Raw genomic sequence first — 15,933 nt, 5'->3', positions numbered from 1 at the left:
ACTTGAGTTTTCTCTGTGGGCAGAACAATTTGGGGGGTGGGGATAGGATATGCTCAAAATAAAAGAAAATTAACTGAGAACTTCTAGTCCTATCAGACTTTTTGTCTTAAAAGGATTCAATTCCTCTCCCTCGTGTGCCATCTGGGAATACATAAATATGTCAGGTGAATGATAAATGCTCAGGAAATAGTACTTCTCTATCTGATGCTGTCCACATACAAGTCAACATTATTTTAACCTCAGGAATCTTTCTACTGTACTTCTGTGTTCCAGGACAGTTCAATGACCCCAGCACAGACGGTTAAACGTAAGCAATAGTGTCAGCACTTAAAAAAAGAGATGGCATCCGTGAGAAAGAACTAAGTGAGAATGCAAAATAGCGCTATGCAGTTGGTATCCTCCATTTCAGTAACATTTGCATCCTGAAAAATCCTGCCATATGAAAACTAGAGAAAATCTAATTGCCCAGGAAAGGGAAAGGTTTAAAAATTATGGAAATATTACTATGCACTGTTTTAAAAAGTGAGTTAAATCTGTATATATGGCCTAGAGAGATGTCCAAAATAAAGTGCTGAGCGAAAAGAGCAAGTTTTAGAACAACATTTATATAAAGCTGTCCAATAGAACTCTCTGCAATGAGGGACATGTCCTACAGCTAACTGTCCAATATAGCAGCCACCATGGAAATGTTCTATATCAACACAGTCCCATACGGTAGCCACCAGCCCCCCATGGCGATTGAGGGCATGAGATGTGATAAGTGAGACCGTGTTCAATTTTATTTAATTCTAATTAATTCAAAATGAAATTTAAATAACCACATGCAGCTAGTGGCTTCTGTATTAGTGCAGATTTATAACACAAATCCTCTTTAAAAAAAAAAACACCTCCATACAGTTTTAAGTAAATAGGCACACACAGACACATTCAGATATGCGTGTAAGATCACGGGCGCCGGAGCAATTATCCGGAAGCATGTACTTATCAACTAGCAAGTGGGACTGGATCGTGGAATAAGTAGGGTGAAGACTTTCAAGTCTTAATTTTTCCACTTTGGAACTCTTCGTGACGTAATACGTACAATCAGCTCACGGTGCTTCTTCTTTAGGGACTGGTGGCGCTCTCGAAGCTGATTGGCCATGAGTTTGTACTGGTCCCTTTCCTGCTGGCATGTGTCCAGCTCCTTGGAAAGGATCAGCAGGGCTTCCTTCTTACTCTCCAGCTTTCTTTTACACACCAGGTACTGCAGAACAAACACAGGCAGGCGACTGCTCAGAACCGTCAACAGGCCTCCCTCCTCTCACCTGCGCTGGGGTTCACACACCCTGCAGAGTCGGTTTTGTTGCCTTTTTTGTTTTAAGAGATTGTATACCCAGAATCATTTGTCAGTCAATGACATGTGAGCCTAAAGGCTGCTACTGCACCCGACATAGTCCCCTCATGACAGAACCAAAACCTTGGACATTCATGAACTTTGGCCAACTGAGACCGGAAAAATAATTGATAAATAAGTTAAAAAGCAGAATCCTTTTTGACAATTACACAGATAGCTAAATAAATGGATAGATGGACCCAAAATTTTATTTTAAAAAAAGGATTTAGATATCCAGGTAAGATGATGTAAAGTTCTATTAAAATTTTACCAAATGATATAACACGGAAAGATTTAATAAAAATTGTATATACTACGAAGAATTATCTCTTGGGAGCAAAATTATTTGCATTTTTTTTATCCTTTATACTTTTCTGTGTTTTCTAAATGTTATAGAACACACCTATATGGCTTCTATAATAAAAAAAAGTACCAAAAATGTAATGAAAGATAATTTAATTGAACCATAAATTACTGCAATAGATTGTACCTGCCCATGCAACCCAGCAGACATTTTCTCACCTGAGAATTTTTGTTCAATAAATTCGGTCAGAGGTGTGCACCTTCTCCTATGATTCCAATACAGACACCCACCACCCAGAGACCAAGTTTATGAGCTAAGTATTTTAGTCACACTTTGAATTATCCCCCCAAAGTTGGGTGTATCTTGCTGGAATTCTTCCTCAGAGTTGTGGGATATCTTCGTTCCTCCATCTCCCCACTCCCCACACTGCGACCGACCCTCACCTGACAATCACCCACCACCTGGACCAGTGTGAGCCCGACTGGGATTCTGTCCTTTTATTGGATCTATAGTACCATCTGGTGTTATTCACATATGTGAAATGTGGAACTTAAATACCTTTTGAATTTGCCCCGTAAAAGACCAAATTCAGAGCATTCACGAAAACAATTTATAGTTTCATTATACACTCTGACACGAGCACTTTGTCATTACGGATGCTCACACAAAGCAGAGACAGGATCAGTACTCCCATACCATTTGAGTCAACGCTCTTTCATGGACAAAAAGCATTACTCATATATAGTGCTTGCTTGGAACTGACTTTGTTAAGTTCAATTTCAAATAAATGAAAGGGGAAAAAGAGAGTTTTGTGCATTAGCACATTTTTTTTCCTTAAAAAAAAAAAAAGTAATTGCTTAGCTTCAAAAACAAAGGGGAAAGAAAAGCCATTCTGAGACGGATTTGAGTTCTAAGAGAGGACACTTCCACCTTGGATGAATCTTATTCCTGGCAGTAATGAGGCTGGAATCCTGCCTTAAAACATCCTGGATTTTAACACTTTGACATCGTCTTCGTGGAGGCAAACGGTTCTGTTGCCACAGCGATTTCTCAAGAGTAAAATCCCCAACGAGTAAATATCAGAGGAGAGTAGCCCAAAAACCTGAACTGCAATGTCCTAAGGGAGGTATTGAGATTTCACAGGAAAAAATACCATTTACACACAGTTTAACAGAGCTGCCCTTGTGCCTTCAGTTCTCTGCCTGTGATCAGCGGCCTCGGCTGGCAGTGCTATTGGCATTGGTGGCACAAAAACAGTCACCTTTGTCCCTTCAATGTATCAGATCCAAATCTAAGGCCTCAAAAATATTCCGTGTCTTCCAACTTCAGGGAAGAAAATCGCAATAGTGCGGAGGCATTGTACAGGACAGCAGGCAAGATTAGAATCACATCCAGTCTACTGAAGGGGACCAGGGAAGGGTCACCACTTATGGGCAAAGTAGAATTCGGGTTCCCTGACCTTGAACTGCAATCTCTTACGGTCCAAGAGAGAAGCCGTTTCTCTCCCAAGGCATGGTCCAAACAGGGCCTTGGAAGCTGCTTAAAGGGCAGTAATAGGCCTCCCTTCCCTCTGGGTCTAAGACACCTGGCAGATGAACAGGCACAGAGTCCTCTGCTAAGACCCAGTGACCTGGGATTTGAGGAGTGGCATCACTGCTCTTCGGGTCTCCTTAGGGCATGAAAACAGGACAATTATAAGCTCCATCAAAGGGTAAGAAACTGATTCTGTATAGAAGATGAAGCCACACCAAGAACAGGGCGGTCTTTAGAAAGCCACTGCTGGACTGTTCTTTCTTTTGCTTAGTGTGGTCTAGAACAGCGAATTTCAAAAATGTTATTCTGCGTCATTTATTTTGATCAGCAGAACAAACCTTAGACTGAAGCCGCATTTATAAACAGCTCAAAGGGGCGCTGCTCTGGCTGAAGACGGGACACCTCCCCTGTAGTCCTGCCACCCTCGCGTGGCAGCATCCACAAGGAGCCCTGCTCTACGTCACCCTGGGATGCTTGTGAAAATGCAGATTCCTGGGCCCCAGCTCAGACTACTCACCCTCAGCTCACCCCCATACTGCCTGAATCATGAATCTCTGGTGGCTGGCTCAGAAATCTGCAGTTAGCACATGGCACAGGTGATTCTTACTCCATCTATACTTTGAAAACCCAAGCCCTGGAGGCATCCAGCTTCATGGTGTCTCGAAAGTTAGAAACAATTAAAATAGTCTGGAGGGACCGATAGGCCCGCGGCAGCTCAGGAGCTCAGGGCAAGGCTCCGTCTCAGAGCCATTCCAGGGTTGTCGGAGCACAGAGGGGTCTGAACAAGTACAGCACAGACTACATTTTACCATCTGGCCAAAGAGTCTAAACATGCAGAGTCTCATTAAAATATCAATAGAAACTCTGGGATGTGTATGGGGGGTGGGCAGTGGGAGTGTTAGCAGAGAATGGGATGGAATTTCTTGTTATTATTCTAAAATGGTGACAGTTTAGTCCCTGTGGTGGCAACTGCTAAATTGTCCCATTTTCTATCCCTCCAATTGGAAACAAACAAGCAAAAGCCTGGAAAGAGAGAAAAAGGTGTTGAAGATCCTTTTCCGTTGGCAGCTCTGGACAACCAGCAAATGCATGGACTCGGCCTCTGCCTTAGAAGGGACCGGAAATAGAAGAGGAAGCGAGACAAGCCAAGTCACTGCGCTTGGGACGTGTCCGCTTCTAAAGGAGGATGAGTAAGTGTAGACGATGGAGGGGGTGCACAGCAGAAAATCATCAGGCAGAGTCCGGAGGCCTCTGTCCAGATATAAGTCTACCAATGGGCTAATCATGAACCGTTGGGACCCTGGGAAAGCCACAGAACGCAAGGAACAAAACAAAGTCACACTGCCTGGGCCTCAGTTTCCACACTTGGAAAATGAATGGGGTTCCCAGAGTGCCCTCCAACTTGAGGAACCCATGATTTTAACATCCCATCCAATATCACTGGGGTGCTGGGGAGAACACTGCGGGGAGGGGCTCCAGGCCAGGAGGTATGACTCACTTCAAGCACCTAGAAGTTGCTTCCTCTGCCTTGTCTAGGACAGAGCCAGCTCAATGATTTCCAAATATCACCTGCAGCAGTGGCAGTTCCAGAATCTCCAGACAGCTGCGGCTTCAGGGCAGCCACCTGGTTGGAAAGGGTGCTGGGGCTGAAGCTGTGTTTGCAATAACAATTTACAATAGAGTGAGAAAAGGCTAAATGTCTGAGGGGTCAACATTAGTGCCCCTCTCCAGTATTTCTAGTTCTCCTTTCCTTGCAGGTGCTCGGAAGGACTATTCTTCCCCATTGCTTTGCAGTAAGGCAGAGCCATGTATCTTGCTTTATCCAATAGAGAGGGACTGGAAGGAACATGAGTCACTTCCAGGGTAGAAGCTCTCAAGAGTCAAGGTATGAACTACCAGCAGAACCTGGATCATGGAACCGGCACAGCAGACAACTGCCCTGAAGAGTCATTTGGGTCCACAGAGAAATTTGTGTGATCCAGAAATAAACTTTTGTACTTTTAAGGTACAAAGATTTTGGGGGTGTTTGTTATCAGAGCATAACTTAGCCCATCCTGACTAACACAGTCCATAGCAAAGTGTAAGGGTAGGAAGGCTGATAGAGATCATAGCTGCCCCTGCTCTGTGCTTCTATTGAGTTACCACAATGATGAAGAGGAATAACATTAGCACTATTATTATTACTATTAATAACAAAAATGAAAGTTGTACGGCAAATGCTTTCCATGTATTATCTCCTTAATCCTCACAAAACCATAATGGGGTTACTGTGTTATTATCATGTACATTTTCTAAATGAGAAGGTGAGACTGAAAGAGTTTACGTAATATGCCAAGGGTTTGGCAGAGCTAGAATTCCAGCCCAGGTTTTTGTACAGCCAAGCCTGTGGAACCCCAATTCCTGACCAACCAAGCACTCAGTGAAAAGACAACCAGAGTATTCAGGGAATTGGTTACTACATCTAGTTTGGTATTTTCAGCATAGGGAAGCTAAGAAAAGGGAATTTTAAATTTGGCTACTTTTTATACCTAGAATCTCTTGACCCACCCCCTTCCAAAACTAGATGCAAGGCCTGAAGAAAGAAGGAAAAAATAAACAAAGAATCCACGAGCATCTCTCCCCTCTGCTCCTCCTGAGGGAGCCAAGTAGAGGCAACAAGGTTTCCATCCACTTAAATGACATGGGATAAAACTAGAGGCTGTTTTCTCAAAAGTGGCTTGGTCCTAACAATTTTCTATAAGCTGTAGTTGCTCTCAATCATTCATTCAACAAATATTTTCTGGGTGCCTTCTATGTGTTAGGCACTGAGCCAAGCATTTGGTCTCCTAAAGGGATAAATGGTCCTGGGGATTTTGAAATGGAAAAACATGATACTTGGATAACAAAATATAACTTCCACAATTCCCTATGGGTTTTTCTGAAACCCCCAAAGTTTTGAAAACTGAAAATGTGTTCGCATCCCGTAAGTGACCTCAGCCTATGTGAGGGTTTTTACTGTATTTATGCCACTGATTGTGAATATTCATACATTTGCTGAAGACAAATCAATGTGTTTGATTTCCAGTTGCTGCCCAGAACTCTACTGGGGTTGATACACGATATACAGTACACTTATTACATTTCCTTTCAGACACCAAAACTCCTGCCTCTAAAACATATCTGGGGCCCAAGGATTTCAGATATGGAACCTGCCTATTATTTGAAAGTCACCCTTGCAAATCTCTGTATAGTCTCAAAGACATACTGGTGACTAAAATCAAATCTTTCTCAAGCAGCAATTGTCCAAAACCTAAGAATTTATTAGATTTTGACTTCCTCATGTAGGCCAGGAAAAACCAAAAGTGTGTTATATGCAGTAAATGTTCAAGCTGCCACAGTGCTTACGTGCCTATTCCCATCACCTCACAATGCCTTTATTCTTGAGAATTAGCATGAATGCTGGAGTGGAAAAGAAACCTCCCAGATAACCCAAGTGACTTGCCCAATTGCAAAGAACAAGGTTCCCAGCTGCCAGCATCTTCCATAATAGTGTCTTCCAAATTGTGGGTCACAATACATTAGTCTGGGTGGTGAAATCAATTCAGTTGCAACCCTCATTTTCTTTAAAAAATAAAGAACAGAAAATAGCGTGAATCCCATGCAGTAAAGGTAAGCATTGCTTCCTGAAACTTTTCTTTTTGCATACGTGTATACGAATAAACATACATATATGTATGTTTTCACACATTTATGGTGGACTGCCATTTTAAAAGTTTGGAAATGACTCTTCTATAATAAGCCACTTTGCACATTTATTCATTCATTCATTCAACAAATAGTTAGTAAAAGGCACCACGAGAGGCAAGAGGGGGGCTGGGGGGTAGGTATTGGGCAGGAAAGAAAAGCTACACAGAGGAGATGATGCTTGAAATGAGTTTTGAGAGATGAGTAGGTATAAAAGGCACCCGAATAAAAGCCATTATGTAATAGAAATAATTAACCAGTTCTTTGGGATTGAAGCCCAATTCTGATTAATTAATACCTGCTCTGCCCACCTTACTGAGATTACCATGAGCTTGAAATCCAACGTACTATGCTAAAGTCTGGCTTTGGAAATGTTCTCAAAATTAAAGGCATTATTTTTACAGCAGTTAAAACTTACAAAACATTTTCCCAAAGACTCTCTCGTTCGATGGCCAACACTATATGACAAGTGTGACAAAAACTGCTTTTCCCATTTTACAGACAAGATAGCTGAGATTGTCTTTCCCAGAGTCAAAAAGCTAACAACTGTCAGCTCAAACTAGGGCTCTTAACTACAAATTCCAGGCTGTTTTTAGTATTCTATATTGGTACCAATTAAATTATTAGCAATTCCACAAATTACCTCTCTTGGGTCAAACTATATTTTTAACAAGACACTCTAGGAGATAATTGTGTAACTGAAAGCAATGCATTTTAATTCACAGTATTTTGAGACCCTGTTTGGAAGACAGGCAGCCCTCCTGGGGCCTTTTCAATCATATTCCATGGGGAGCGGCTGAGGAGATACAGGCCACCTAGAGTCCTGCTCAGTGGTCAGCCAACTCCATGTCCCAAGTGCTCTGGCCAGCCGAGTGTCGGCTGATGGGCAGTTCACCACACTGGGGTCTTCATCAGCTGAATCACGGGCATGAGACACTTTATTTTTCAAAGAGCACTTGAACCCATAATTGTCTAAGTTGTGACTCAGGCCCTAGCCCTCTTGGCTAACTCGAATTCTACCCCTGCCCAGCCCTGCAACAATGTGATCTCATACAGTCCAATGACTTACACTCTCATCTCTGTGCTGATTTCACCCAAACTGATATCACAGCCCAGACCTCTCATCTGTACCTCTTGCTCTGCTATGAATGTGTAACTCTATCTGAACATCTCAGAGGCATCTTAAACTGAACCCTTGATATTCCCTCGGACCTGCCCCGCCCCGAAACTTCCCTCTTGGTAAATAAGTGGTACACACCATATTTGGTTTTCCATGAAAACCTTGGAAGCATCCTTGCCTCTTCTCTTTCTTTGCCAGCCCTCATTTAATTCATCAGCAAATCCTATGGGCACTACCTTCATAAGACATATTGAATTCGAATACTTCTCACCCACTTCTACCACTGTCACCCTCCTTCAAGCCACCATTATCTCCTGACTGGACTGTGGCCTTAGCCTCCTATTTCTACCTCCTGCTTCTACCCACCTACAGTCTATTTTCCAAGTAGTGACGAGAAAGATGCTTTTCAAATGATGGCAACATGTGGTAGCTCAAAATCCCCCATGGCCTCCCACCACCTTTAAAGCAAAATCCAAAGTCCTTCCACTCTCCCTTGCTCACTGCTCTCCACCCTCACTAGCCTCCTTGCTAGCTTTGACCACATCAAGCCAATTCCAACCTCAGGACCTTTGCACTTCCCTCTGCTTAGGTTGTGTGGCTTCCTCCCTGGATTCGTTCAAATCTCTGTTGTAATGTCTCCTTCTCAGGAAGCTCTGCCACCACGCAGACTCTCAATCCCCTTATACTGTGTTACCTTCCTTCACAGCACTTATTACTTGACCTTGAGTTACACATAACTAATTATTGATTTACTTTCAACATGTCCCACTCCATGGCAGCAAGAATTGTGCTGTTTCATCCCAGATCCCCAGTGCTGAAAACAGCACATAGTGCATAGCTGGTGAATGACAAAATTCAATCTTACTACATCGTCAACATACCTGTGACACACGTGGTATGGTACCCATTTTACAGATTCTCAAACTCACAGCTAGTGAAGACCTCAGGAATGATCTAAGTCAGGCCCCTCATTCTACAGATGAGGAAACTGGGACTCAGAATGGTGAACTGACTTATCCAAGGCTGGCTAGTAGGCCCCAGAGTTAAAACCTAAACTGAGGACTCTTCTCATTCCAAGTTCAGCACAATTTTCACATTACCAAGTTGAGGTACACATTCCTGGCTGGGGAGACATAATGTCTATAAACTTACAAGGGTACCTGGTACTTTTTTATAGTCATAATAATTATTACAATAAAATAGATAATAATAGATGATAGTAAGGGGCCAAATGATCATTCATGAATACTTACTAACTATAGTATGTTAAGTTCTATAAAGAGATGAAAACAAAGCTCCCAGAACACAGAGAAAAGGAGTTTAGCGTAATGGTTGGGAGCATGGCAGAAAGAGCTGGAATGCCTGAGTTCAAATCTTGGCTTTGCCACTCACTAGCTATCAATTACTTAGCCTCTCCATGCCTCAGTTTCCCCATTTATTAAATGGGTATAATTATAGTATCTTCACAGGGCAGATGTGAGAATTAAAAGAATTTGCATATGTAAAACATTTAAAATAGTAAGTGCTGTATCCACATTCATTGTTATTACTACTATTTCTATCACGAGGCAAGTGATCATAGCTTGGCAAAGAAGGTACTCAAAGAGTTGGAGCAAGATGTGAACATTTGAAATGGATTCCAAAGAATAGGTAGAAGGATGTGTTTTGTTTGGGGATAGACGGAGTTGTGACAGGTAGTGGTGATGAGAAAACAATACTGCTGGCAGGGAAAGAGCCACAGCAAAGCACAAAGGTGAGAAGTAGGAAGACAGATTGTCAGAACAGCAAGCAACGAGCAACGCGCTGGGCTGGCTTCGGTGGAGGGGTGGGAATAAAAGCTGTGTGAGATAAAGCTAGAAGGAGAGATAGATGGTGGCTGGGTCAGAAAGGGCCTGGAAGTGTTGCTGAGCAGTACAGATTTTATTCTGTCAGCAAGCAGGAGCCCCGAGGGTTTCTGAAGAAGGGAGTGACACTAAGAATCCTTTTAGGAAGACAGTTTCATCCTGACATCATGTGGTGGAAATTATCTTGGACTATACAGCTTGGGTAGAATTGGTTGCCAAGCTCACAAGCGGAGGGAAAGGATTTGAGGTTCAGGGTCCCCTGTGTAGACACAACTCTGGATCCTGCGTTTTGATCCAAACTCTCGGGCCTACAAAGAATGCACCGGCTTTGCTGTTTCTTAATGCGGGGCCTGCTATCACCTTGTCTAATGCAATATGGACAGGCAGGGTGCTACCCGGGCAACCAGATGCACTCATGGGTTTAGCCTCAGCCTCAGCAGCTGGCATCAGAATCACATCAGTGGGCGAGTGGGTGCCCAACCACACTCCAAAGGGCTCAGCTGAACAGGCAAATGCAGCACTTTGTGGTCACTCGGGTGGGACCAAGGGATACACACTGGGTTCTCCTTAGGTCTCCATTTTTGCTCTACAGTTAAGGTGTAATTCAGCTTGTCAAGTTCATGTGTAGTGTACAGACCAGGGATACTTGCACTCTTCTCTCCCCTGGAAAAGGAGGGTTTGTTTTCAGGAGAGGGGAGGGAGAAAACAAATTAGTATCTTTTTGAATGTCTTCTATGTGCTAGACACTGTTAGGAGTAATAATAATGAGAAGACGACCTTTATTTGATGATAAGAGTAAGTGGGGCAGCCGCTATTTAGTGAACATTACTATTTTCCAAATTGTGCCAGACGCTCTATTTGAAACATCCTATTTAACCCTGTGAAATAGGTTGTTTGATTAGCCCCATTTTGAGCTGAGGACACTGAGGCTCTCAAAGAGGTCAATTTATCCTTCATCACAAAGGTAATCAGTAGCCGAGCAGACCGTTCTCTGCATGTATCTGTTAGGATCCTTCGGTTGTAGGCAACAGTAACTCACACTCTCTCATGGGAACATGTGGGAAGGATACTGGAACTCACAGAATTGGCAGGAAGACAGAGAAGTAGACCTAGAAACAGGTAGGCACTGAGGTGATTCTGGAGGCAGGACCAGGAACCACCAGGTCTCAGTGCAAGAAAGCTTGGGTTAGAGGCTACTGAATGGGGTAGAGATGAACTCCGTTATGTTTCAGATTCCTTGTCTCTCTGCTCAAGTGTTTCTCCAACTGGCCTAATGCTGATCACGTGCCATCCTTTGCCTGGGGGACAGGACACCCAGACTGTATCCCTCCAACCTGTCCCTCCAGATTATACCCAGTGGTAATACCATCCAAACTGGGGTGCTGTTGAGAAAGACAAATGAATGCTGGGAAGTGAGAAAACAGCAAATGTTCACCACGATAACCTAGTGTTGGGCTGCTCCCCGCAGGCCCATAAGACCAAAGAAAGAACCCGGAGTCAGCAACAGAGACATCAGTGGTTTAATGGATGCAGGAGCTCACACATCTGAAGCAAGGTCCTGGAGCAACACCCTGTGCGCAGCAGCTGGCAGGCAGGACTTGGCGGCAGGCTTCGCTCCGAGGGGGAAGGGGGAGATTGCCAGTTACAGGGGGAACTGATGTCAGGTTGGCTCATCGGTTACCAGGGAAACCAGCAGAGGAGCACATCCCTCACCACTCCTTTGATAAGAACAATCGCTGGCTGGGACCTGGGGCAAGTGTGTAGGAAGGTCAGTCCTATGAGGAGGGTGTAGGTGAAGCAGGCACTGGCTGGGCAGGGGATGCACAGGGAGCAAGAGAACAGCCATCTTGAGTGGCCTGACCATACACCTAGGTAGATCCATCCTATTGACCTTATTTCTCAACCTTGCTAAGGTTCCCCTTCCAGTGCTTCATGAATAAAGGGTGGAAAAGAAATGGTGGGCTTTTAGGGAAGTCCTTGGTGGCCCAGTGGTTAGGACTCGGCACTCTGACTGCTGAGGGCCCGGGTTCAATTCCTGCTCAGGGAACTAAGATCCTACAAGCCTCGTGGTGAGCAAAAAAAAAAAAAAAAAAAAAAAAATGGTGAGCATTTAATAGCAAGTTTTAGTTGAACTAACCTCTGAGGCTCTACTCATCATACACAGAAACACAGATACAGTGGTGAAGTTTACATGGCTCCAGTGGGTATATAAACCTACTAACTGGAGAAAGGAAAAAAAAGAAGACACCACCAAGTACAATGGGTAATCAGTGAAACATGAATGGAATAAACTTGGTAAAATAATGCCCAGTTTTGGGCATGTATACTAGATATCATGAAATGTTTTCATTATCCTCTCAAAAACAGATCTCTTTTGAATTGCATTTCAATTATATTTTTAAAGCAGAGCTTATAGCTCATTTGTCGATGTTAATTCATGCCCACGTGCAGACACCTGAAGGTAGCCTTGTGCTTCTCAAGAACCCAAACCCACTGTTTTCACCACTGAGTGGCTTTTATCTACCCATTTACTGTTATCTGCAATAAAGCAAGTCATAATTGCTACAAGGAAGATCATAATAATTAAAGGACTATCTGACATACTACATTACTATTTGGATGGCTTTACAACCAGATAACGGCTGAGAGAGATGAAGGTAGCCTGGGCGTCAGGGAGGGGACCTCTCCGCCAAGTGACCCTCTCTGTCAAACAATGACTCATGGTCCTTGGCGGCTTTTACTGATGGGATCAGGCTAGCTCTCATTACCTGCTGCAAGAACATGGCTTGCTAATCCAGAAAGGCTTCTCCGCGTGACGATAAACACATGTGGCTGAAGGGTTCATGTTCAGGAATAATTTAGAAACTTCTCAACAGCACACTCACTCTTAGTCTGAGAGGTATTTCCTCCCCTGGTCCCCCTCTGCTTTCTACTGTTACTTTCCTCTTCCTACCCTACCCTCTCTCCCCCATTCAGGGATACCTCCTCCCCCATCCACTAAGTAGCGCTAGGTAAACAGTATTCAACAATCAACAGACCTGCTCCAACCTCAAAAAGCTACTCCCTCCATTCCTGGAACCCCTACTCTGTGCTGCTCAGTGATCGCTAGCTGGGACCATCATTTGTCTGCCTACCTGTCTAGTCCAGGTACCAGTCCCTTTGAAAACCATAACTGGGACCTGCCACTCTTCTTTAAAAATATCTCCATTAAGGAGAGTGGCAAACAAAAGCCCTTCAATGTCTGGCTGAAATCCAATTCCCTGACTTTTCCCGCCCACTATGTTTCTATCAAGGCCCACTTACTGCTACCCCAAACTCGCTCTCCCTAACCTCTCTCTTTTCTTGTCAGCTCCTGGACCCAGCTCACAAGCCCCTGACTGGGAAGCCCTCTGCCATCCCCAGGCAGAGTAAGAGCTGGCGGCCACACGGCATTCTGGGTACACCTTGATTAGAGTATCACACGCTGCATCACTGTCACCTGCCCACCCACCTGCCTCCCCACAGACTGAGGTCTCTTTGCAGCCAACTCATTCACCTTTGCATCTCCAAAGCCAAGCACAGCTCCTGACCCAGAGTGAATACCCACACAATATCTGAGAAATAAATGAATTTCAGTTTCCATGAAGCTGAAAAATATTTATATACATATTATCTATAAATTTATTTATAGATATTTATAATATATATTTTTAGCAAGATAGCCATCAATTTTTATTAAGCTTAAATCTCTAAATTCCATTTTAGCACCATGTTTGGGGGAAAAACGTCCAGTTTTATATAAACTCGATGTGTATGGAAAGGGCACAGGATAGCTCCTATAGAATTAGCAAAATGGTGTTTGTATTTAACCTCATTTTTATCACTTCAAATGAGCACTTCCCTACATCATCTGGGCATATACTCCATTCACCACCTTTATTGTTTGAAGTCTTGCAGAATCACTGCTCTAGATAGAATATAGGACTGTGACCTGCAGATACACGTGTGTATACTTAGAACTCCACCAGACCAAGTTTGGGCATCTACAGCGTACATGCCATTTGGGGCCTACCATACGCTGATGTCCACTTGGCTGAAGTCCTCCAGCTGCGGCGATCCCAGCCACGCACCACTAACCCGCTGGTGCCTTCGTGTGAGTCTTTCCTGTCCATGCCTATCTCCTGTCTCCAATTGTACAGCTCCCTGAGTAGTCCACAGCCTTCTTCTAAATCTGCATTCGCTTCTGTGATTTTTAGATAACATTTCAGCAATTTCAAGTTTGTAACCTAATGATGATTCTAATGCTCTTCTCTAAGAAGACTTTTTTTCTTTTTTTTCTTTTTTTTATGATTTACCTTTCTCAGAGTCACCATAGCAGTTTCCTCTCTCTGGTATTACTCTCCACAGGCAAACTTTGATTATTTGAATGCCCCAGGGGATGTGCTGAAATTTAAGTTAAGTGAGATTTCAGGTAATTGGAAGAGTTTATAATGTGAACCACTGTAGCTGGGGGGTATGTGAAATTCACTGACAGTCTTGGTTAACTGCAGTTTTGAGTAAGAAGGTTTGCCTGAATATCTATTTCAATCCTTTCACTCCCGTTATTTCTCCTTTCCTCCCTCTACCCATCTTCTCTCCAAAGAGTGTATTCTTATTCTTTTCAGGCCAATAAAGATGAGAAAAAAGCAAGGGAAGAAGATTGGGTTTCCTTATAGTTGGCTGTACATGGGCTAGGAAACCCCCTCGCATTTGCTGAAGAGAGCATATGTTTTTAAAAATCATCCCTTGCCTGGAGTGAATTTGGTCTCTCCCCTGTGCTAGGCTGATCCGACCTTGCCTTGGGCCGAGATGCTGAGGGTGGAGCGTGCAACTCTGGTTCGTTTCAGAGACTGGGTGTTCAGGATGGAGCACAAAAACTACCTGTGCATCTGAGGCTCTCCCTTTTCCATCCAGGTTGCCAAGAGCCTGGGATATGCTGCATGAAGGTGACAGCCCACGTCACCAACCCCCACATATGCAATGACCCATTATAACATATAACAGTCACATATGGAATGTAATGATAGATTCGCTGGTTACGTCATTATATGATAATAATTCGATTCAGTTGCAGAGGGCTCCCCCTGTGGGCTGGGTGGCAGCAAAAAGCCAGCAAAGCATGGACAACACTTCGGTCAAACTGCCTGTCAAAACTGTAAAAATGCTGTGGCTCTACTTCCCCTTGTCTCAAAAAAGAAATCATAAAAAACCCTAACGTTCCCCAATAAAGCGCCGCCTTGTATATCTATCAGCTCTTAACCTCTCAGCTCTGCCCCGAAACACCAGGAGCAGAGGGACCTGTGGCCATGTCTTCACTTTATATATGAGGTGCTGAGAGGACTAACTGGCGGCATTTGCAGAACAAGAATTGATTCCTGGACCATCCTTTAACAAGAGGGAATTCGGGAGATACAGAGACAAAGGAGCCATTAATAGAAACAACGTGGCACGTGGGATTTAGAACTGAAATGTGGGTTTCACTGCCATCACCTACCACTGGGCCATGGGAAGCCCCGCACCCACTCTGCGCTTCAGTTTCCTCTTTTATAAATGATGATATCAATAACCACCATCATTTATGGAAGCTACTCAGTGCCCAAAGATGAGTCATCATTTCACATATATAAATCATTAATCCTTATCACAACTCCAAAAGGGAGATGTCATTACCCCCTTTTACACATACAGCATCTGAGGCTCTAAGAGGTTAAAAAACAGGCGTGCAGCCTGTAAGTGACAAAGGTGGGATTTGAACACAAGTCTGCCCCATGTCCTTTCTGTTGCAGTGCACTGCCTCTCTTACAGAAGTGTCTAAGGATTTTATAAGGCAATGCACGTTAAAAAGAAAAAAAAGCACTCAATAAAGTCTAAAGGCATCAATCTTATTATCACAGTATCAAAAGAATCAAGAGAACTGTGTCTGCCCTATTCAAAGAAAGAAAACAATCTCCATTCCTAAGTTTGTCAGCAGACCTCGCCTCTCTGAAAAATATTAGCTCCCTGCTGGGATGAATAGTTC

General features: G+C 43.6%; 1 protein-coding gene and 1 non-coding gene across 2 annotated transcripts in view; one reads left to right on the top strand and one right to left on the bottom strand.

Moving 5' to 3' along the window:
* Positions 1-15,933, bottom strand: part of CCDC149 (coiled-coil domain containing 149) — a 96,292-nt gene that overhangs the window by 61,708 nt on the left and 18,651 nt on the right. The window contains 1 exon segment of the mRNA XM_033421598.2: positions 1,082-1,243. Coding sequence (XP_033277489.2) covers positions 1,082-1,243 — 162 coding nt within the window.
* TRNAQ-CUG (transfer RNA glutamine (anticodon CUG)) lies at positions 11,871-11,943 on the top strand. The gene has a single exon. It is a non-coding gene; the product is annotated as a tRNA-Gln (tRNA).

The sequence above is a fragment of the Orcinus orca genome, chromosome 4 (assembly GCF_937001465.1).
Source record: "Orcinus orca chromosome 4, mOrcOrc1.1, whole genome shotgun sequence".
In the NCBI taxonomy this organism is placed as follows: domain Eukaryota; kingdom Metazoa; phylum Chordata; class Mammalia; order Artiodactyla; family Delphinidae; genus Orcinus; species Orcinus orca.
This window is presented reverse-complemented; position numbering and strand designations above follow the sequence as displayed.